This window comes from Diabrotica virgifera, chromosome 4 (genome assembly GCF_917563875.1).
Source record: "Diabrotica virgifera virgifera chromosome 4, PGI_DIABVI_V3a".
NCBI lineage: Eukaryota > Metazoa > Arthropoda > Insecta > Coleoptera > Chrysomelidae > Diabrotica > Diabrotica virgifera.
In genome coordinates, this window is record NC_065446.1 from 190,729,817 (window position 1) to 190,754,424 (window position 24,608).

At 35.5% G+C, this 24,608-nt stretch overlaps 1 protein-coding gene across 1 annotated transcript in view; it reads left to right on the forward strand.

Moving 5' to 3' along the window:
- The first annotated feature begins 8,356 nt into the window (after positions 1-8,356).
- The window catches only part of LOC126884046 (putative OPA3-like protein CG13603), a 35,093-nt gene continuing 18,841 nt past the window's right edge, over positions 8,357-24,608 (forward strand). The window contains exon 1 of the mRNA XM_050649834.1: positions 8,357-8,582. Coding sequence (XP_050505791.1) covers positions 8,441-8,582 — 142 coding nt within the window. The 5' untranslated portion in view covers positions 8,357-8,440. The remainder of the gene's footprint in view (positions 8,583-24,608) is intronic.

Genomic DNA, 24,608 nt, shown 5'->3' on the forward strand with positions numbered 1-24,608 from the left:
AAACTGAGACGCGATCATGCGTTCTAATGCTAATGCTCCGTACGTATGGATAATTAGTGATAATATGGAATTTACACGTTGTATAATAGTGAGAGTAATTGTTGTTTTCGCGATTCATGATAAACAAAACAGTATAGAGTGTGTAAAAAATTTATGGGGAGGCTGAGCCTCCCTTGCCTCCTCTGACGAGCCGCCACTGCTAATTATAAAGGAGAACCTGAGTAAAGTGTTTAAATATGTAAAAATAGTAATTTTTAAAATGATTATGTACCAAAATCTCTTTCTTAAAGATAGGATTTATTATCTTTTAGCAATCTTTAAACCTTCTACAGCTGATAAAAAGAGAAAGGGAAAGTAGGTAATACGTAGCCAAAGAATTTGTGATATTCTCAAATCATGGTATGGTATGATAATTATTGATGATATCGAAGTAAAATATTCAAAATACTTCTTCTTCCTCTTTAAGTGCCATCCTCGCGACGAATGTTGGCAATCATCATGGCGATTTTGACATTCGAGGCAGCTGCTCTGAACAGTTGCCTTGAGCTGCAACCAAAAGCTGCAACCAAACCATTCTCTCAGGTTCCTCAACCAGAAACGCGTCTCCTTTCTACACTTCTCCTACTCTCTATTTTTCCTTAAATTATGAGTCTTAAGATGTTATATCTTTCGCCTCTCATCACATGTCCGAGATACCTATTACATGTAGAAATACTTATATAGTCATTTCTAAAACGATTGTAGACCAAACTTTCATTTTTAAATTATAACTGCAATCTGCTAACTGCACTCAAAGATATTCTCCGAACCTTAGGGAACACTCTGGCTCTTTGGTCCATAACTTAATATGTAATATGATATCAAAATAGACAGCGTTTCATACGAAATACCCCAATTTAGTTCCTACCCAGGCAACCAAGTGACGTCCTATAACGTTGCGGAAACGTCAGTTTTTGGTTGAATATAACACGTGTTTGAACATTACGTCATATAGACGTCTTTTGTAGGTAATTTTAAATACGTAAGATTAATGACGTTAAAATTACGTTTAAAAATCGTTTTAATTTCAGACAGCCTAAGACGTCACAAAATTGGGAGGGCTTGCTTGTTTGTATTGACTCCAAACAATTTCGTTTAGGTATAAAGCTAAATGTTAATAAGAAATTTCTCATTTATTGTTTACGCGGTTTGTGTCTTGTGTGATAAAATAAGACTTTTCATTTATTTTGTTGAAGAAACGTGTTAATTAAGAGATTTTTATGCGTTTTTGCTTAGTGAGTTAGTTTAATGCAGTAATTCTTCTTGACAACTATTTGAGGTTATGCGTTTATTTGTTTTTAATTAAGCGTTAAATGAAGATATTAAGACAACGTTAAATTAAGATATTAAGAATGCTGAATAATTTTTTACTAAATTATTTATTAGTCTCATGTATATCCCACGCAACCAAATGACGTCAATAACGTCGAGGAAACGTCAGCTTTTGGTTGAATATATACACGTTTTTGAACATTACGTGGTATAAACGTCTTTTGTAGGTGATTTTAAATACGTAAGATTAATGACGTTAAAATACGTTTAAAAATACGTTTTCGTTTCAGACAGTAAAAGTCTGACGTCACAAAAATGGGAGGAGCTAACAAGTTAATGCTTATAATGTATAATGTTGTATATTGACGTTTATAAGTTTAATTAAATTGTCATAAGAAATTTTTAATTTATTGTTTACGTGCTTTGTATGGTAAAAAAAGGACTTTTCATTTAGATATTTAGTTGAAGAAACGTGTTAATTAAGAGATTTTTATTCGTTTTTCTCAAGTGAGTAGTGAGTTAGTTTATGCCATAGATATATTATACTCTAGATTGCGCCTTACGATCTTAAAATGGGTGACGGTTGCGACAGAGATAAATGAGCCTATTTGGTCGGTAGTCTCTTTCTAATTCAAGGGGAGTATCGACGACGTCACTATCCTACTCTATCGACGAGTATTTTAGATGATTTGACAGTTCGAGCGGATGGCGACGAGAACTGGTCGTTTGTCTTCGGACGTGGATAATCCTGGTTCGAATCCCATACCAATCTTTACTTTTTTTTATTTTTTATTTAATCAATATTGCGTTTATTAGATATTATTATATCTCTTAAATAAATCTAAGCAAAGAAATATATAACAAATAAGAAAAACTGTGTAGGTACCTATAGATTTTTAAAAATATAAAAGCCAATGTTATTTTTTTAATAAGTTAATGGTACAATAGTATAAAGTAATTGTTAAAAATATTCGTACACATTACCAATAATTAATATCAACATAATGTACCATCATCGATTTATTAATTGAATCGGTCATTTCAAAAACAACACGAGACACGAGTCACATATTCCTAATTTTACAGAAGAGCAAAGGCCAAAGAAAACTACCTATATAGTCGAAAGATGGATGAAATGGATGACATCAGAATTCAGAGTTATATTGTAGTTTTGTTCCTAATGTTTTTACTGGACTGGTGTCGTTTTTGCACACAACGTTTATCTTAAAGGAGTATATTCCTCTCAAAAAGTTAGTTTCTCAAAATTGTGGACTTTGCTGTTTTTGAAATGACCGATTCAATTATAAGTAATTAGACATTATTTTTATTTATGAAACTATTATTACAATTTTTTAAAAAGGTAGAAGCAATACAAACATTATTCACGTCATTCGAATAAGGCCGAATTTATATTAATAACGAATGACTTATTTTACAAATAATTATGTATTCCAATATTAACTTACTATACATACATTTATTATCTGCTAGATTTACTTAGGTCCATTTTTCAGATGTAAAAATATCTAATAAACGCAATATTGATTAAATTAAAAATTAAAAAGGTAAAGTTGGTATGGGATTCGAACCACGATTATCCATGTCCGAAGACCAAAGACCATTTCTCGTCACCACCCGCTCGAACTGTCAATACATAATACTCGATAAAGTGGGATAGTCACGTCGTCGATATTCCCCTTAAATTAAAAAGAGACTACCGACCAAATAGGCTCATTTATCTCTGTCGCAACCGTCACCCATTTTAAGATCGTAAGGCGCAATCTAGAGTATTATAAATCTATGGTTTATGCAATAGTTCTTCTTGAAAACGGTTTGAGGTTATGTGTTTTGTTTTGGTGAATATTTTCTGTTATGAACTAATTATGTGTTATCGAGTTTAATTAAATTATTTTGTTAATAAATTATTTATTAGTTTATATGTTGTTTCAGTTATGACACATAAGTATACCTTAGCCTATAAGCTAAATTTAAAACAGTTAAATGAAAAATTGCAATACCCATACGAATCATTATGGTGTATTTTTAAAACCATAAAATGAAAAATAATAAAAAAAAACGACGTAAAAGCTACGTTTTTTATATCACCTATTTAAAACGTGATAAAAATGACGTCAGTTATGGTGGGACATATTCACGTGATTTCGACGTCAAAAAAACGTGACAAGCTGACGTGGTTTGGTGATAATTATGACGTCTTTTTAACGTTTTGTAAACGTTATTTGGTTGCCTGGGATGTTGTTTCAGTTTTGACACAGTAAGTATATAGGTATATATAACTAGTGAAAATTCTATAAATGTGAGGGCTGGTACAATCATGCAGAATCATGTTGCTTCTAGCGCACAAGCGATCTTAAACAAGTGGTAGTATATCTTCGACACATGGGACGTAGGCCTATAGGTTTCATGTTACCTATTTTTTATACTATTTTGAAACATCTGAAAGAGATCACTTTTTGAAAGTATTAAAGACGTGATTTTACCGACGTATAAAGGTCGTCATCTTTTTGACGTTTGAAAATCGTCACAATCTCGACGTGAAAAAAACGTAGATACGATTACGTTTTAAAATCGTCACAATTATGACGTCAAATCGATGAGACAAATACACGTGATTTTCAACGTCAGTACTACGTCATAGGAACACGTCAATTGGTCATTTTTGTGACGTGTTATCTACGTTATAAAAACGTCGTTTGGTTGCCTGGGTAACGAGAATCTAAACAAACCGATACCCGAGTCATAAATGATACTGTTAAGGCCGCGTCTCACCATCAAATAATTTGATCAAACAGTTTGAGCAAACTTGACGTACTTGAGGAAGTACGTCAAAGTGACGTCACAATTGCAGTTTTTTTGAAATTCTAAAAATCTGTGCTCTCACTATCAGTCTAGTTTGATCAAATTCTTTGTATTGAGTTGTCTAACTTGTTTGTACTTTATTTAAAATTAAAATTTTTCATTATTATCCACAATGAACACTCAGGATGTGACGTCACTAACTGTCACTTTGTGTCACTAACTGTCAAGTTCTATCAAATTATTTGATGGTGAGACGCGGCCTTTATGAATATATTATGACTTATTATTATGAATATATAAGGGAATGCTATTGGACACGTCTCCTCAGATTAATTATTTATTTTACAATTTGCTGTCATTTTTTCAATATGTTTTACCATAGATGGTGATCCAAGTAGGTACCTTAAGGCCGCGTCCCACCATCAAATAATTTGATCAAACTGGTTTGAGCAAACTGAAAGTGAACGTCACATCCTGAGTATTCATTGTGGATAATAATGAAAAATTTTAATTTTAAATAAATTACAAACAAGTTAGACAACTCAATACAAAAAATTTGATCAAACTAGACTGATAGTGAGAGCACAGATTTTTAGAATTTCAAAAAACTGCAATTGTGACGTCACTTTGACGTACTTACGGAGTTTGCTCAAACTGTTTGATCAAATTATTTGATGGTGAGACGCGGCCTTTACTGGTACCGCAAACAATCAACTATGAACCCGTACCCCCGTACGTCGATCAAACGTAAGATCCATCCCAGGAGTTGAAGGTAAATGACCATAGACAACGATGAATGGGTTCTGGAGTAGTTGGGAGAACTGTGGAGAACAGTGGATGTGTGGATCTAGGCCAAGCCATCACCGTTAACGGCGAGCGCTATAGATCGATGATTACCAACTTATTTTGGCCTAAATTGGGTGATATCGACACGTCGATAGGCCAATGTCGTAGTATAAAATTCAATAGAATCTACGACTTGGTCTGGAATAAACTGGCGTCTGATCGGCCTATGGAGGAGTGGTACGGCAAGGGATAAAAGGGCTTGCGGCTTGCATATTGGTGATAGTCCTCCATAGACTAATTATATAGACTCTTTCTTCCGGGTTTTATTCAGCTGCAGGTCTATGCAAATAAGCGATAAACCACAGTAACACTCAAACAATGCAATCGGTGAAATTCAGACTAATTTACATATGCGTCACAGTTAAGTCATGGAAAATTTGATATTTCAGTTGCGCGCCGCCCAGTGAAGCCGTTGCGCATATTTAAACAAAGTTATATATTTCATCAGCGATATCAAGAGATTAAACCAATAGATATTAGTTTGATTCGAGGGAGCTTTCAAACAAATAAAAACCTCGATATCACACATACTTCTTAACGAGATTAGAAACACCGAGATAAGACGCAGAATGCGAAGATTAGGGATATCGTGTAAGAAATACCCAGTGCTCCCACATCACAGGAAATACCCATTATATTATAGTACATATCATGGAAATACGTACCTAACAAAAATGAAATGGCGCTGGGCTGGCAGGAACTCGGACCGTACCGCTAAAAACAGAAAACCGAACCGAAACCGATATTTTTTAGTGGACCAGAACCGAAACTGAACCCTTATTTGATATTAAATATAATTTTTGGAACCGAACCGTAACACTTAATTTTTCAAACAGTTTTATCGGTTTGTTTCGTTTTGTTGCTTACAATATTGTTATTTTTGTTTTTGTTATAAGTTAATGCAAACAATTTTGTAGTGTTTTCTGCTTTTGTTAATAAATTAAAAATATATTTCAAGATGTTTTATTATTTTTAAAATCAACTCATAACTGGTCAACAAATGTTTCTGAAGTTGTTGAGGAAAATAAAAATTTTTGTATTTCAGAATATTGTCAAATATTTTTATTTAACTAAATTGATTCCGTTTTAGCAAATTCTAAAATAATAAAATTAATCTATCCATTTTTAACTGTTGCACCTTGATCAGTATGGTCACTATAATAATTTATAATCGGTGATAAATCTTTAATTGGAGTTGGTTATTGTGATGGGAAAATATAATTTTAATAATGTCAACAATTATTAGATTATGTAATGACATACAGAGATATAAATGAATTGAGCCATATTGGTAGGGGAGCCCAAGCGGGGATTTTTGCAGTTACTCCAGCGCGTCAGAAAATCACATGGGGAGAAACCTTAGACCTACTCTGTAAATGTACCCCTACCATATATTGGATCTTAATACAGGGGAGTTCGTTAAGGGGATCAGAAAAAAAAATCTACCCTGAGAATAACTCGAAATTGTCAGATTAAGATAGGGTAGTTAAGTACATGCAGAAGAGTGTATATTTAAAAAATCTGACGGTTTGAGCGGGGCGTAAGGAAATGGGTGAGTCACAAAGCTTCACAAGAAAAAAAGCGAATATTACGAGAAACAAAGTCAGATTGAAAAAGTAAAAATTACGTGCTTTCAATATTTTTCAAAAATTTATCGAATGATACCAAACACGACCCCCACGGAGAGGAGTGGGGGATAAATTTTAAATAGGAACTCCGCGAAATGAACATCAAATCTAGTGCAAAATACACGTATTCAATATTTTGACACCAAACACGACCTCCCACGGAGTTGGGGTGGGGGGTTACTTTAAAATCTGAAATAGAAGTCCCCATTTTTTTATTGCAGATTTGGATTTCTTACATAAAAATAAGTAACTTTTATTCGAGATATTTTTTCGAATTATGGATAGGTGGCGCTATAATCGGAAAAACGATTGTTGGACATGGAACACTATAAATTAAAAAATGGAAAGTCCCCACTTAAATAAAAAACTTTGCTTAACTTTTTTTGGTTTTAGGACCTAATCTTCACAATCCAATAGGTCCCCATATATCACTCGAGTAACTGCAAATTTAGCATACTTTCCTCCCCTACTATATCTTACATAAAAAAATTTTACATTACACCCTATATTTACTTTTTTATCAGACTGGAAATTGAAAAATTTGAAGGAACTGAAAAAAACCGTTTGGACCGAAAAAATTGGTCAGAACCGAATCAAAATGTTTTAACAAAACCGGAACCGGACCGGACCTAAAATTTTGAATTTTACTAGAACCGGAACCGGACCGGAACCTCTTATTTCATTTCGGTCCGGAGTCAGGGCCGTAACTACCATTGGGGCAACCAGGGCAGTGCCCCGGGGCCCCCAGCTAAGAGGGGCCCCGCAGGGGCCCTCGTTTGGTTGGCCGTGCATAGATTTTAACGAGGAAAATAAAAATATGTATTTTAAAAGCCGATCCCAACGAAATAGTTTCAAATGACACAATTTTAAAAAGACCTTACAGATGCACCCTAGATCTCAACATAAGGCTGAGGGGGCTAAGCTGGGACCCCCGAGACAATAACATAAAAATTTAAATTATTACCTAGAAAATTAGATATTTTGGCGTAATAAAACCTAAAATGTCATTGAAAGAGGAGGCCCGGGCTAAGCTGGGACCCCCGAGACTTTTCGTAAAGATATAAATTGTTACTGAGAAAATTAGTCATTTTGGCGAAATAAAAACTGAAATGCAACCGGAATATGGGCCCCCGTCCCAGCTATATTGTCTTAACCAATTTACCCCAGGCCACATATTATTAAGTGAAAGGAACCACATTGTAGCTAAACAATGTACTTGGATAAAACAGATAAGATGGTACTTGCAAAATTATTTAACTTAAAATAAGGTGATTTCAAAATTTTTTGTGTTGGTCAACTAAAATAGCAATATGTAGGTACAAGAAACTTCAGTCATGAAATGCATTAAAATGAGTTTTCAAGGGGTTAAATATCAATCATTTTTCCGGACCCTCGCTGGGGGATAAACCCCAGACTCCACGGTAGGGGCCCCCAGATCACGTTTGCCCCGGGGCCCCCAACATCGTAGTTACGGCCCTGTCCGGAGTCCGGGTCCCTGTGGGCTGGTTACAAATCCTGTAAGAGGACAAGAAGCATGGGAAGTTCTCAAAAGAGATGAGTAGACGACTTAAGAGCAGTAAAGCGGTGGTAAAGGGCACTAAAGGGTCAAAAATCGAGGTCTAGTGGATTAGATTGGAGCTAGATAGAGAAAGATATAGATAGAAGCAAAAGGGAGATAGATAAATAGGAGATAAATTGTTGGCTGGAAAACTATATCGCCACTCCCGCCTTCTTTTTCTTGTGTTGTCCTAACCTAACCTAAAATGTTGACAGTTATATTTCTGTCAAGGACTTTTAAAAACATTTTTGTTATGAAATAATTTTTTGGTTTAAACATGGTCGTTGGTGCATTTCCAGCTGCAAAACTAGGAGCACTTTTATTAAAACAGATTAGTAAACCGATAGCGAATGCTCTTAAAACTCAAGCGAAAAGTTCACCCGTATTTAGGAAGTATGTTTGTATGCCTCCAGCCCAATGTAAGTCTATACTTTAATACAAAAATAAACGTTAAAATAAATATATTACATTGTATACAAATATATTATATTGGTCGTCTACTCGTCTACTGACCAACTGAACCTTTACCACCCTTTACCTATCAGACTGGTTTTCTAGTATTATGTCCTGATTAAACTTTTTGTTTTTTCAGCTATTATCTCTCTTCGAAGTTTTATTTACTTTTGTCTTTTATTTACTGTCGTCTTCCTCATTTTTTTATTACTAATAGTGGCTGTCAGTATATTTTTTAACTTATATTTTCAATCTACTTTTGGGATATTACTCATCTCTGATTACCATTATAATCTTTTTTTGACAACCCTCCTTGTTCTGAATATTTTATTGAGTCTTTATTACTTTTTCGTTGATATCTTTCTATTTTTAGGAAAAAAATTTTGACAATAATTTATAGTATATTTCAAGGATTAACTGAGACTTGCTCATAGATATCGCCATTGATATTTTTTGACTGGTTGATCACCTGTAGGAAAATTGTTCCCCTAGTTTTGAATACTCCTCCTCACTCCTTGAGCCCTTGTCAGGGTGTGTGCTACTCTAAGTAGGTATTCTTAGCTTCTTGTCTCAATTGGTTGTGATTCTGTGCCAGATAGACAGCTTCCTCTAGGGATTTCCCCATCGGAGCTTTCATTTGGTCTACCCATTGTGTTGGAGATCTTCGTATTGGTCTTCTGCCTTCTGCCTTAACCTTTTTACTGCCAGCCACAATAAGAAGTTAATATCTATATGCCAGCGTAATATTAGACCCATAAGATGAATCACATGAAGAATGTGGGAGCTGCGTTGCCAGCACATAAACAAAGTTTGTCAAAACGCTAGAGCTGCATTGCTGGCAGTCAATTGGTCAACTTCTAATACCAGGGCCAGCAATAATGGGCCAGCAGGGGATGCACTGCAGGCAGGTGCTCCTGTTTGGGGTCACCAAAAGAGCTTTTTTGCTGGTGTTATACAAAATACTATTTGAAGAAACTAAAGGGCACTGATGCTAGTTTTGCAGGAGGGCACCTTATACTCTAGCGCCGAGACTGTCTACTACTAATAGTTCCATAGTCTCTGTTCTTCTAGCTCTACGGCCAAAGTAATTTAAGTATGCTCAGTTGAATTTTTTAATAGGCTTTCTTTTATGTGACGCTCTTCTAGAATTGACAGGTTGAATCAATACAAGACACATATAGAATTCTTCTGTAGACCCACATTTCAAAGGCTTCAACCTTACTTCTATCAATTTTTTTGAGAGTCCATGTTTCAGCTCCTTATGTAGCAATGGGAAAAATAAGGACATTGACCAACCTGAGATAAGTATTACATTGTTCAGTCTTTTCATATTTTAATTAATTTAGCTTTTGTGGTTTGGGTCATTGCTTGTTTATGCTCGATTTCTGGGGAGCTATTGCTATTGTTGGCTATTAGGGAGCCTAAATATACAAATCTATTTATTTATTTATTAACGGGATAAACCCAATACATACAAAATACAATAAAGCAGAGCTTTTGTCATAATAATGAAAATATAAAATTTAGATACATGTAAAACTACAACTATAAAACACAAACATAAAAAATAAAAAAGAATATAAATTATTTGTAAATGATGAAAACAACTGAATTAACTATAACAGTTAAATCTATTTAATTTTTTAAATTCAAAATTCAAGACGCCCGAGTTCTTGTTTAATAGAGGAAACTGAAGAACCAAACAGATCTATTACATGACTAAACTTGTTTCCATACAGGGCCAATCTACTAATTGGTGCATATTGACCATAATTTGTAGCATGTCGTTGTTCCTTGAATATTTGTGGATTTCGTGTCAATCTAGCAGGTATATTAAAGTATACAAGACTTATCAATTCTTCGGAGTTAATAACACCAGAGATAATTTTGCGAAGACAACAAATATCCAACATGACTCTTCTGCGTTCAAGAGTTTGTAAATTTAATCTCTTTAATATATTATCATAAGTATAATTTCTAACTGTTAAACCCATCTTAAAAGCTGCGAAACGTAAAAATTTGTTTTGAACCTTTTCAATATTTAGGATTTGATATGCATAACTAGGTGACCAGATAATAGAACCATATTCAATAATTGATCTCACGATACTGCAATATAAGATTTTTATTGTGTGAATTGACAAATATTTTGATGAACGCAATACAAAACCCAACATCTTAAATGCTTTCGAAACAGTATGGTCAATGTGAGAGTAAAATGTTAATTTACAATCAAATATTATACCCAAATCCCGAATTTCGTTCACACGTGTGACAGGAGTATTATTAATAAAATATTGATGGTGAATAGGCGAATGGGATCTAGCAAAAGTTATTAAAAAGCATTTATTAATATTAAGTTCCATATCATTCCTACCACACCACTCATAAAAATCATTTACTTGTGACTGAAGCTGAAAAATGTTATCCTCATTATTGACAGTCTTATATATTTTAACATCATCAGCAAACATTAAAAAGTTAACTTCCTTAAAAATAGAGTGAACATCATTCAAGAACAGATTAAATAGAAGGGGGCCACAGTGGGAACCTTGCGGTACTCCAGATGTAGCTGTAAAAGCATTAGAAAGAAAACATCCTATTTTTACACTTAAACTTCAATTAGTCAGGTAACTTTGCATCCAATCAAAGAGACTTCCAGAAACACCGTATGCTGTAAGTTTTGCAAGTAAGATATTATGATTGACCTTATCGAATGCTTTAGAAAAATCAGTATAGATGGAATCTACTTGTAATTTGTTCTCCAAAGCAATGACAATGTCATTCTGATAAAGAAGTAAATTAGTTACTGTAGATTTACCCTGTACAAAACCGTGTTGTTCATTCACCAGAATACTGCTGAATTCACAAGTAAGCTGCTTAGTAACTAAATAATCTAATAATTTTGGAATTGCTGATATAGTACAAACTGCTCTGTAGTTTTCCACATTTGACTTTGAACCAGATTTAAATATAGGTTTTACGTAACTTCGTTTCCAGCAATCAGGGAAAACCCCTTCTTGCAAAGATTTATTAAAGAGTATACACAATGGCTTAGATATAGTACAAACACATTGTTTTAATAGATAGTTAGGAATGCCATCAGGGCCAAAATTTAGTTTAGGAGCCAAATTGTGAATACTCTCAAAAATAGTATTTATGTTAAAAGAGCATGAACTCATGTTACCAGCATTTTCAAATTGATATTGTGGGGGGTAGTATTATGGTCAGTGAACACTGTAGAAAAAAATTTGGCAAATAAATTCACAGCTTCCTCCCCAGAACTACTTTGATCATCTCCTAAATATAAATGGCAAGGTACATCATAATTTTTTTTGCGACTGTTTATATATTTCCAAAAAGTGCCTGGGTCATTATTAATTCTAAATTCAGAATCTCTAACATATAAATTATAACAATCTTTACTCAGTGTACTACATTCAGATCGTAAGTTATGAAAAATAATAAAATCATCATAATTGTTGAACATCTTATACTTTTTATGATATTTTTTCTTTTCTATTATTAGTCGTTTTAACTCCGGGCTAAACCAAATTGGAAATGTACTTGTCTTACATACTTTTTTAGGAACATAAGAATTTATTGCATGATTGACAATATCGTAAAATTTAGACACAGCGTCTTCAATATTCAAAGCCTTTAGTGAATCCCAATTTATTTCCGACAAGAAAAAGTTCATACCAATATAATCACCGTTTTTAAAATCATAATATGACTCTGCGTACTTTAAAGGATCACTGTTATTTATTATATTAACATCAAATGTTACACCATTGTGGTTAAGGGAGTTAGGAAAAATTAAATCAGCAGCATTTACAACACTCAACTCGTTACAATTAGAAAAGATTAAGTCTAAAATTACATTTCTACTATTGGACACAAAATTATTTTGAAAAAGGTTGTAAAAACTATAGCAATTGACCATATGTAAAGCTGGTGAATTTGGCGGATAGTTCAATAAACTAACTCCTAAATTATCGTTTGTCCACGTAACATTCGGAAGATTAAAGTCACCAGAAATAAAAACCTTAGAGTAGTTATTGTTCATTAATATAAAATCAAGGACATTACAATGATCTTCGTATATTTCATGATCAGACCGTGGCGGTATGTACACAGAGCCAAAAATAACTTTCTCTGTTCCAATATTAACTAGTACAAAAAGTTGTTCAACTTTAGTATGAGGTATAGATAGAGCAAAACTGTTAAACTTTTTCTTAACGGCTATAAGGACACCGCCACCTCTTCCCTTATCTTTAAAATGATCAAAATTATCACGATCTGCTCGAAAGATATTATAATCAGAATCCAAGCCCAATTCTGAATCAGAATAGCTATTTGTCAACCATGTTTCAACAAGTATAATAACATCATAACTCGAACATAATACACTTAGACTAAAATCTATCAACTTCGTACGCATGCCTCCCACATTATGAAAATAAACAGATAGCTTTGAATGATTTAAATTAGATTTATCCCTACAGATTAGTTTTTTTCTTTAATAGGTAAAATTTTAGGAATTCCATGTACATACTTGATAGTCAGATTTGTTTCACCAGCACTTTTTTTTATTTCCAGTTCCTTCCTAAGTTCATTTAAATAATTTCGCTGACTGATAGTAAGATCGGAGCTAACTCTAATATTTGAAGGTAATTGACTTCGGTTTTTTAGTACACGAATAACACTAGCAGAACTGTCCAGAATTGCTTTAATTGGTCGAGGCCTATTTCTTTGCTTTCCAACACGAAACAACTTTTTTATGGATACTTCAGTAAAACCTGAAAGTAATTCTTCAACTGTTTTTAAATCTTCGGCAGATTCGTGAACATTGAACAACATAAGGTTATTTTCACGTTTACGACGTTCACTATATTCACTTATAAACGATTCATAATGATTACCAGTGTCAGTTGATTTCACATGATCAGAATTTGAAACAGTTAATTTGGAACTTTGAGTTACTTTATCAGCTTCGTAAATCTCCATTCTTAGTATCCTTTGCTCTAAAGTTGTGATTTTGCAATTAAGGCTTGATGAGAAATTTTGGAGTTCTAATTCCAGATCATTAACTTTTTTTATAAGGGCAGGTATGTTTAAAGCATCCCTACATGAAGGGCAAAAGAAAGGCATTATTCTATTAGACATAACTACAACTTTTACTTCAGAAGCTGATAAGCCAGAGCAAGATTTACAAATTACTCTTTTGCATAAATCACATGGGCATCCAAACATCTCATTTTTGACTTCTTTATAATTACATGAAGTCTGACACTTATAACATATTCCAGCCATTTTTAAGTTTTAACAATTAGATCCTTTGTTGAATTCAAAGAACACTCCACCACTGGTCACCAAAACACATTAACTTTTTAAGTGGAAAAAAGTCTCTTTTTATCAACAACTAATTACATTTTGGTGTTAAATGCAATTTTACAACTAAACCATTAAATTCTACTTTTACAACTAAACCATTAAAATCTGTCTGCTACTTCAAAATTCGCCACTTGGTGTATATTAGGGTGGTGCAAAAAAAGTCAAGTTGATAATTTTGTGTCGCTACATTGTGGAAAATTTGCGATTGGTAATTACCAGAAAAACAAAAAAAGAATTATTCAAATCGGACTTTATCTTCCGATCCCGCAACAGGCCTAAAGATTATGAAAAAAATGAAATTTTACCTTTTTTCCAAAAATTTTTATTTATTCTTCGTGTACGTTTTATTTATCGCTATAGTAAAATTTATTTACAGTTTGCATGGTAGAGAGTAGAAAAAATTGATTTACGCACTTAACGAATATTTTCCGATTCCGCAAAGTCAATCAAGATCTATAAAAATTTGAAATTTTTGATGATTTTGATAAATTAAAAACATTTAGTTATCTCATTTTTCTGTTACATTGTGAAGCTCTTCGCTTGTTTAGATATTGTATGACAATATTTAATCAATTCAGGACTCAAAACGAGGAGGTGGTTGCAGTTCTAGCTCTACACGCACCCTTCTATCCAACCAACCAATGAGTGTGTTTTTTACATTATTTACATAAGTACGTTTCTTTTTATCTGTTTGTGTCCAGTTCTTAAACATCAATTTTGTATTATGATTTCTTGGCAAAATCTGGCAGCATGGACCTTGATTTAAATGTTTTCCTGATGAATCCATCTGTTGATTGGGGCCCACATACATTAGCATTAGACGATGCTTCCGTGGGCAACTTTAGACAGCGCTCGTCAGCTTGCATGTGCCAGGGATAGTTTTGTACATTCCAGTCTGGCATGTCCCCCGATGTAATGCAAGAAGTTTGAAACTCTTCGAAGAACTGGTGGAGAAGACAGTTTTGTAACATTCCAGTCTATTATTTCAGTGTAGTCCTGTGCTTGAAAATTTAAAGTAGGAGGGACGACATTTCTAATACTTTTGCCCTTGGCTTTAGTCTGTCCGGTTTTTAACACTCTTCTTGGCCCTAGCTTTCTATAATGTGTTTCCTTTCTCTATACTACATACTTGAAATTTTGAAGCATAGGACTAAACTAAAATAATAGACTGGAATGATGCAAAACTATCTTCTCCACCACTTCCTCGAAGAGTTTCAAATGAAGATATAACTCCCTGTATTACATCAGGCGACATGTCAGACTGGAATGTATGTACAAAATTATCCCTGCCACAAGCCAGCTGATGAGCGGTGTCTAAAGTTGGCCACAGAAGCATCGTCTAATGCTAATGTATGTGGGCCTCAATCAAGAGATGGATGCATCAGGATAACACTTAAATCAAGGTCCATGCTGCCAGATTTTATCAAGAAATCACAATGCAAAGTTGGTGTTTGAGAGCTGGACACAAACAGATGAAAAAGAAATGTACATAATGTAAATAATGTAAAAAACACACACTCATTGGTTGGTTGGAGACAAGGGTGCGTGTGGAGCTAGAAGTGCAACCACCCCCTCGTTTTGAGATCTGGGTTGTTTAAATATTGTCATACAATATCTAAACAAGCGAAGAGCTTCACAATGTAACAAAAAAATGAGATAACTAAATGTTTTTTAATTTTTCAAAATCATCAAAAATTTCAATTTTTTATAGATTTTGATTGACCTTGTGAGATCGGAAAATATCCGTTAAATGCGTAAAACAATTTTTTTAGTACTCAACCATGCAAAGTGTAAATAAATTTTACTATAGCGATAAATAAAACGTACTCGAAGGATAGATAAAAATTTTTGAAAAAAAGGTAAAATTTCATGTTTTTCATAATCTTTAGGTCCGCTGCGGGATCGGAAGATAAAGTCCGATTTGAATAATTCTTTTTTTGTTTTGCTTGTAATTACCAATCACAACTTTTCCGCACTATAGCGATACGGAATTATCAACTTGACTTTTTTTGCACCACTCTAGTGTATATTCAGTAGATTATTATTTCCCTGTCTAAGATCATTATTTTTGTTTTTCCAATTTTACCTAAAGTCAGAATTCTTTGCTTATCTGGCTTAGTAGTTTGCTGTTGTGTAGCAGCTCTGTGTAGCAGGTTACTGATTTAGTTTTGAATAGTGCTTACAATTTCTCACCGAATACCTTTTTCAAAGGTATTTAATTGAATTTTTATACCCTATGATGTTTCATCAGCATCATGTTATGAATTATTTTTCAAACTATGTACAGTAGAACCTCGATTAACCGAGGTAATTGGGACCGAGAGTACCTCGGATACGGCAAAACTCGGATAACACAGAACGTAACCTAAATATAGTACAATATAAAGACGATTGTTAGGTTAACATAAAAATTGGGACAAACACACATTGTTTTGGTATAAAACGCATTTAATAATACATAACTTTAAAACAGTTGAATCTCAAATACACTACATGTGAATCAATTATCATTTTTAACAAAGAAGTCTTTGTTAAAAATGATAACTTTCTCATTCAAATTTATAAAATTCATATTAGTATGGCTTCGGTTAACCTGGAATCTCGGTTAACCGGAAATCGGTTAACCGAGGTTCTACTGTATTTTCTTTAGTTTAAAAGAAATAAGAGCTTCATCTAATAGTTTTGGCCTTGCTAATGGTAAAGCTTTCTTGATTTCACTTTAACTCCCAAGCTTTTACTAAATGTATCTACAACTGTTTTTTCCAGAATATTATGAGGCACTTCTGGATGAGCATTTACAAGGTAACATCAGCATCAAATTTCTGCAAGTTTGCAAGCTGGATTATACTTTGCAGTTATGGTTAAGATACTTGTTGTAGATGGGTATCTCTATGGAGTTTTCACAGTTAATTGAACAAAGTATGATAACATTTCTCTTAGCTATTAGGATTCGATCATAAAATATTGACAGGATGGCTTCCTGAAGCTGCAGTTAAGCAAACTTTCCTTTTTTGCTTCTGTTCATTGTACTAACTTCAAATTTTAGGAGATAAATGGAGCAAGAGGACTTACCATCAAACAGACAAATTAATCTTTTACTATGGGATCTGAATTTGCATCTTTATGTATCAGTTCTGTGGTACTAAGGCAAAACCCGGTATTTAAAAAATGATCGATTTTTCGTTTTTAATGCGAATATGTACATTGAGGGATGAAGAATATGATGTCAAAACCCTACATGGCTAAACGCAACCATAACCAGTAGATGATAGAATTAGTTTCCGATATGTCCACTATTACAACAACACCGCAAACTTTTAAACTCATCTGCTGCAAAATCACGTTTTTTGACATATCGCGTTTTGCCTTAGCACCACAGTTATACCGAAGAATATCAGTTATTAAGAAATCATTTGACAGGGTCAAATTAAAGGACATTATCCATTTATTGTACACTAGAAAGGTACCTCTAGGGATAATTAAAACGATCGAAAATATCAAAAGCTCCATCAGATCGAACAGAAGTGAAAGATCAAGTGAATAAAGCAAGCAGGGCCGCTAAATGAAACAATATGGAGAAATAAAAATATCGGAAAAGAAGTGAAAGGCAGAATTTACAAAACAGTCATCAGACCAATAATGACATACGCGGCAGAAACACTTACTTACTTACTTACTTACTAGCCAACGCCCACCCTTGGCATGTTAGCCATTTGGCGGCGCGCTGACCAGTATAGACGAGCCGTTTCTCGTAGGCGATCTTCATCCTCCTCGGGTGGATCTGTTATCAGGGCTGGGCACTCTGGGAGGTGAGCAGCATCCATCTGGGGCTGATTACATAGTGGACAGTTGTCATTTTCACGGACGCCGATACGATGTAGATGGGAGGCCAGGTAGTCATGCCCCGTAGTTGTTCTGAACGCGACTACACTGATGGGTCTCGGCAAGTTGTGAGGGATTGGTGACTCTATTAGGTGGGCCCAAGATTTTCCAGCACCGGCTTGTATTTGCTGGTCTTTTATCTTCGCTTTGATTCCTCTTTTAATGGTGGACTTTGCTGATGTGTACGATTGGAAGCTAGGGGGCTGTGGAAGAGTAGTGCCTTCTTTTGCAAGTTCATCCGCCGCTTCATTCCCTTGAACACCGACATGACTAGGGATCCATTGTAAAGTAATCAGCCACCCTTTTTCCAGCAAGTTCGATAGCTGGACGCGGCAAGATATTGTTTGGGCACAGTCGGTATATCGATTTGTCGACAGGGCGAGGATTGCGGCTTGGCAGTCGATGAAGAAGGCAACTTTTTGGGGGTGTTGGAGATTCTCGAGACTTTTAGCGGCTTCGTGTATAGCAGCAATTTCGCCATCATAGTTGGTGAGAGGGGCACCCACAGCTATGGAGCCTTTGGAGAACGTTGAGACATATCCTGCTCCTGTTCTTCCCGAGTCCGGCATCGAGGAGCCATCGCAGTAGATGTGGAGCCACTCATGCGCTGGGTAATTGGTGTGTATCGTCTCTAGGGCGGCTTTCCTTAGGACAATGTCTGACGATAAGTGCTTCGGGTCGTTATGGTTTTCAAGACGCAATTCTGTGTTTGGTAGACAGCGGGCGAGTGTAGTTTGCGCTGGGAAGGGGGCGGCTTTCGACAGGTCAATGTGGTATTTTTCCATGATTTGATTTGCTACTGTAAGCGGAGTGGTGTGTGTTTTAAGACGTGAGGCTGCTTGTCTATATTCGTCCCATTTTTGTGGAAGTATTCGTCTTTGCCTTTCCCAGAAGGTTAACGCGTGTTGCTCTCTGCGGCATTGTATTGGTTCAATACCGGTCTGGGCTTCCATTGATGTAATCGGTGTTGATTTTGGAGCACCGGTGACGACGCGAAGGGCAGTGTTCTGGGCGACTTCAAGCTTGGAGGTGGTGTTTGTACTCGCAGTTATTGTAGCTTCACTCCCATATTCTAGTATCGGCCGGACATAGGTTTTGTATGTTGCTACCAAGACATCTTGCGTGGCGCCCCATTTTGTTGCTGTGAGACGTTTGAGCAGTCGACATCTCTTTGTGGCTTTCTCTGCAATGTCGTCGTAGGTTTCCACGTCATTTTCTTATCTATGTACACCCCCAGGTATTTTGTTACATCCTCTCTTTCCAGGTCGACTCCTTTGTATGTCAGCTTGACAGCAGTCTGCTTTGTTGAAAGGGTAAGTACTTGATGTACGGTTTTGGTTGTACTGACAGTTAGGCAGTTTTTATCCGCCCATTTTTCTAGATTTTTGAGAGCCTGGTTCATTACTCCCTCGAGCGCTTTCAGACTGCTACTTGATGCCCATATTAGGAGGTCATCGGCATACAGGAGGGCTTCAACACCAGGTGTCTTTCTAACCATTGCGAGCACATCGTTTATCATTAGGTTGAACAATTGACAGCTGATGACAGCTCCTTGTGGCAGCCCTTGCCTTTGTAGTCTGAATTTGGAACAATGGTTGTGAAATTTGACTCTCTGATACCTTTCCCCGAGAAAAGATTTTATCCAATTAAACAGTTTACCGTCAATTCCAGACTTCGCTATCTTGTGTAACAGCAAACCTCTCCATACTGTGTCGTATGCAGCTTTGAGGTCTACTAGCACTGCAACTGTTGACATCTTACGGTGGAAAGCATCCTTGACTTTTTGAGCAAACTCGACTACATGGTCCATGGTGTTCCTGTGTTTCCTGAAGCCAGCTTGTGCGTCGTCAATCAGTTCAAGATGGGTTATGGCTCAGTTCAGTCTGTCCAGAACCATTTTTTCGGCTACTTTGCATAAGGAGCTTGTGAGGGATATTGGCCGGTAGCTATCAGTCAGGCTCGGGTCTTTTTGTTTCTTTAGGGTGGGTATGACCTCGCTCTTCCTCCATTGACTTGGGACTCTTGAATTCCATGTTAGGTTAATCAAGTTCAGAATGGTGTTTTTGGCTGCGGCTCCCAGATATTTAAGCATTTCCGGGTACAACTCGTCAATCCCTGCTGCCTTTTTCGTTTTTGTGTCAGAGGGAGCCGCTTCCAGCTCTGATATCGAGAAATCTTCTGTACAGATGTCCTTTATACTTTTGCTCATCCGCCGGGAGGGGGATAGCGCAACAGTCTTGCTCTCTCCCTCTTATTTATCTTAATATTACTCACTTTTGTGTAGTGAGTTCTCTAGCCATGCCTCTCATTGGCATTTGCTGTTGCTTGTTTCCATCATTGTTTAGCGTAGTAACGAACCTATGCGCTTTGACGCCGTCTTTTCGGAAGTCGAGCTTAGTAAGGAACGATTTGAAAGCTTCTCTTTTCCCTGACTTAATGGCTTGAGTTAGGATCGCTTGTCTCTTTCGAAGCTCTACACAATCGTTCATTTGCCTGGATTTTTCAGCTTTGCCCCTGGCTTTATTTCTAGCGCAACAGTCTTGCTCTCTCCCTCTTATTTATCTTAATATTACTCACAGCATGTGTAGTGAGTTCTCTAGCCATGCCTCTCATTGGCATTTGCTGTTGCTTGTTTCCATCATTGTTTAGCGTAGTAACGAACCTATGCGCTTTGACGCCGTCTTTTCGGAAGTCGAGCTTAGCAAGGAAGGATTTGAAAGCTTCTCTTTTCCCTGACTTAATGGCTTGAGTTAGGATCGCTTGTCTCTTTCGAAGCTCTACACAATCGTTCATTTGCCTGGATTTTTCAGCTTTGCCCCTGGCTTTATTTCTGGCAGCTTTCAATTTGGATAGCGTTGGGGACCAGAAAGTCTTATACCCCTTAATTTGACCTCGCGGTATGCACTCTTTTGCACATTTAAGTATGGCCTCGGTTACTTTCTTTGCTGCTTCTTCTGGTTCTTGTAGTGTTAGTTGAGTAAGGACTTCATCTGTGCATTCCCTGTACTTTTTCCAATCTGCCTTTTTAAAATTCCAGCGCGGGGCGCGATTTTGGGCTTTGTTGTCCTTTGCCAGTGTGCATCTCACTAGCAGAGCGCGGTGACCACAGCCTGCTGCGTCGTCCAGGAGGGTTACACTGGTCTTCCCTGTAATGTGTGGGTGTGTTACGACAAGATCGGGCCTTGATGGAGTTCCTCTAAACGATAAGAACGTAGGTGGGGTGTTCACTACATCAAGACCAAAAAGGTTGGTTGTTATCCAAAAAGTCCTCCAGGTTTTTCCCAACGTTGGTGGTTCTAGAGTAGCCCCATCTCGTGGATGGACTATTGAAATCTCCAATTATGATGGTACTTGGCTGGATTTGTTGCTCTACCAATTCCAATGCAGGTATATTATCTGGCGGATTGTATAGTAAGAAAAGGGTGACATGTTTCGATTTTTTCCAGACTTCGACCTGGAACATGAAACACAACCTGCTACAGAAAGAACAAAACTAATGCTAGAAATAGCAGAGATGACAACCCTTCGAAAAATCGATGGTAAGACAGTAGGGGATAGAGTTAGTGTTGGAAAATTCTCGAGAATGAAAAATCGGAGAATATTCCCGATATGGAGAATTTTCTGAGAATGAACCCAATGACGTTCCTAGGGATATTGTTAAAGGTGAAATAGGGTATTAAAATCAGGAAATTATATACAGAATTATGAGACTATACAACAGTGTTCTTTATATATAAACAAAATACAAAAATAACAGAGAACACAAAATTTATTTGATAAAAAAATGAAAGTTTCTTCTTAACAGCAAATAATGAAAGATCTAATCAGAAAAAGATGAGGCCTCAGATTCAGAATCTATTTCTATCATTAGCTGATCCTGGTCATCTACATTCTGCATTTCATTGTACTGATGAGAAGTTGTGGGATTTCGTTTTTCACGAGTCCCCAGCTCAGTCATGGATTGGTCTAAGTCTAAAGTGACATTTAGTTTCTGTTTCTGAAGCAATATGTTGCTGAAAATATATATTTGGTATGTTGCTGGCAACATTACAGCCATTTAATTAAAATATCGCCATATGACCGAGCCATGTGGTCGAAATCTTGCTGTTATTTGAACACTATTGCAGTTAGTTGCTGATGCGTTGCCGATAAAGTCGAACTGTTGTGGAAAATTTTGCATGTTGCTCTATATTTCCTCTTTATTTCCTGTACTCTGTTGAAATTTAATTTGGTTTTGTCAAAACATACAAAGAAAAGACGAATACCTGGTCAAATGAAATCACAATAAGGTTTGTTAATGCAGTACATTTACGTCCAGAGTTGTGGAACTTGGCATACTTCTGGAACTATGAGACAAATGGAGGAGTAGTGCACCCTGAATAAATTCATTAAACTAAAACTTTTAGTATAGCAGTCACCAGTCGCCAAAAACTGAAGAACTTGAGATTGGTATTGCGTTTCTCATGTTTGATCTTTCTTCTCTATTCTTGGCCCTATCATATTTATTAATAGTTAGAAATCACTTTTTGACATTCTTGTAAAATTCTTAAACACATAATTGTCTAGCATTATTTCCATAGTTAAATTCCTCATTGTTTCGCGTTTACTGAGAAAAGTCGTATCCACATTTTCCGTTTTTCATTTTCCTTTTTTATGTATCGTCTTGGCACGATTAATGACGCAGCAACGCTCAAGAGAATATTCTCAAGAACGAGAATATTCTCTTGAGAATATTGTCTTCTTACATCACTAGATAGAGTGCAGATAGAAGTGCAGATAAACGACAGAGATGCTAGGTGGACAACATTAATACCTGGGTAAAAAAACTGAAGAGGAGAATGGAACGACCACATAAGCCAAATGACCACAAATAGAATAGTAAGGACGGCGAGAGACGGTTCCCCAATAGGGAGATGATCAGTAGGAGACCACGAAAATGATGGAATGACAACTTACTGGGGAAAACAGCCAGAGCCATGTCTTGACAAAAAGAAGAAGAAGAAAAAGATGTATCAGTTAATAACTTATCTGCTGTTAAGACACTGTTAGTTATCATGATGTTAAGACACTTCCAGAGTAATGGCATTTCTTTATATTATTTTTAGAAGTTCTTTTGATCAGATTAGAAATTTCTATAACTGGCTGTTTTTGTAGAATCTTCTTTTTTTTTCTGGTGGTTGCCTTAGTTTGCTGACTTGAATTTAAATGTTTTTGTTTCTCTATTGGCGATTATAACTCCTTCAATTTGTACTCAAACAATCCTTTTTACCCGCTAGAATATTCATATGGTTTTCTTAACTGCATTAAGGCCGGCCATTGGTATTGTTATAAGTATAGGCGATCCCATCACCTTTATAAAGTACACCACTCATAATCTAGAGCATATATGTATACCGAAAAATGCTTAACCTACTAGCAATATATCTCGCTAATTACAGCCATATTTTTGCTATCCTACCTGTTGTGTATTGTTTATAAAAAATGTGAAAGTTTTGCTTTTTTCTCAATAAATATAAGAGCGTTTATGTCTAAATTACTCAAGTATTTAAATGAATTTCATGATAAAATTCCGTCTAGAACTAGAATATATGTAATGGAAGGATGTAACGTTAAAAAAATGTGAATTAATAAAATACTTTTTGCGTGGTGTACTTTTAAAATAAATTTCTGCAATTAATAGAAATTGGCTTGTGAAACGTAAATATTGGACATATAATACGAAAAAAGTATAGGAATCTGTAAGAATCTAAGCTCTGTTAATGTAGCCATTATGTATAAGATGGCGCTACGAAAAAAATTACATAAATATAAAAAATTCAGGAGCGTAATGGCCCATTTGAAACTTTCCTTTGAAAATTTCGGTACTTGACGAATATGAGTTTACTAAACCGTTTGCAAGCGAGAGTAATAAAAAAAGAAAACGGCGCATCTGACCTTAGCGTCTCTTGCTATTCTAGTCGTACTGTACAGAGTACTAACGTTTTGAGCGGCCAATGGGAAGTGAGGGATGCGGGTGGTTCATTATTAGCAGGGCGTACTTGGAATAATATATTACTTTTATTACTCTCGCTTGCAAACGGTTGAAGTGTAGAGTCGATTTATTAAATGAGGACACTGCTCGCAATAGGAAATGCATGGCGAGCGGTGCCCTTATCTAATATTTCGACTTCAACAGGTAATGGATGTCTTCCAAAAAGCCGATGAACTAGTTCAGAACGCCTATTAGTTTGCGCAATATTAAAATAGAGGTACCAAAATTTATCTGCGCCAACTTATTCCCGTTTTGAACTAGTTTACGGCTTGTTGAATCATACTCAATAACTCTACGATTTAATGAGTTAAATTAATAAAATGAAGTAAATTAATAAAATGAAAATGGAATAATCATAAAATGGGAGAATGGTAAAAACAAGAACTTTAAAAAAATTAAAAATGAAAAATTCAAAATTTTGAAAAATCGACAACTTGGAAAATCTAAAAATGATAAAATCTGAACTTCTAATAAACAAAAGAAACGGAAAATCGAATAATTATAAAATGGGAGAAACGGAAAAACGAAAAATCGAAAATATTGAAAAATCGGAAGATCGAAAAATAGAAAAATAATAAAATTAAAAAATCGAAAAATTGGGAAATCGAAAACTCTACACTTTTTAATTTATAGGATAAACTATGATTAAAAAATTCTTGAATGTCTTTTATTAAAATACCAA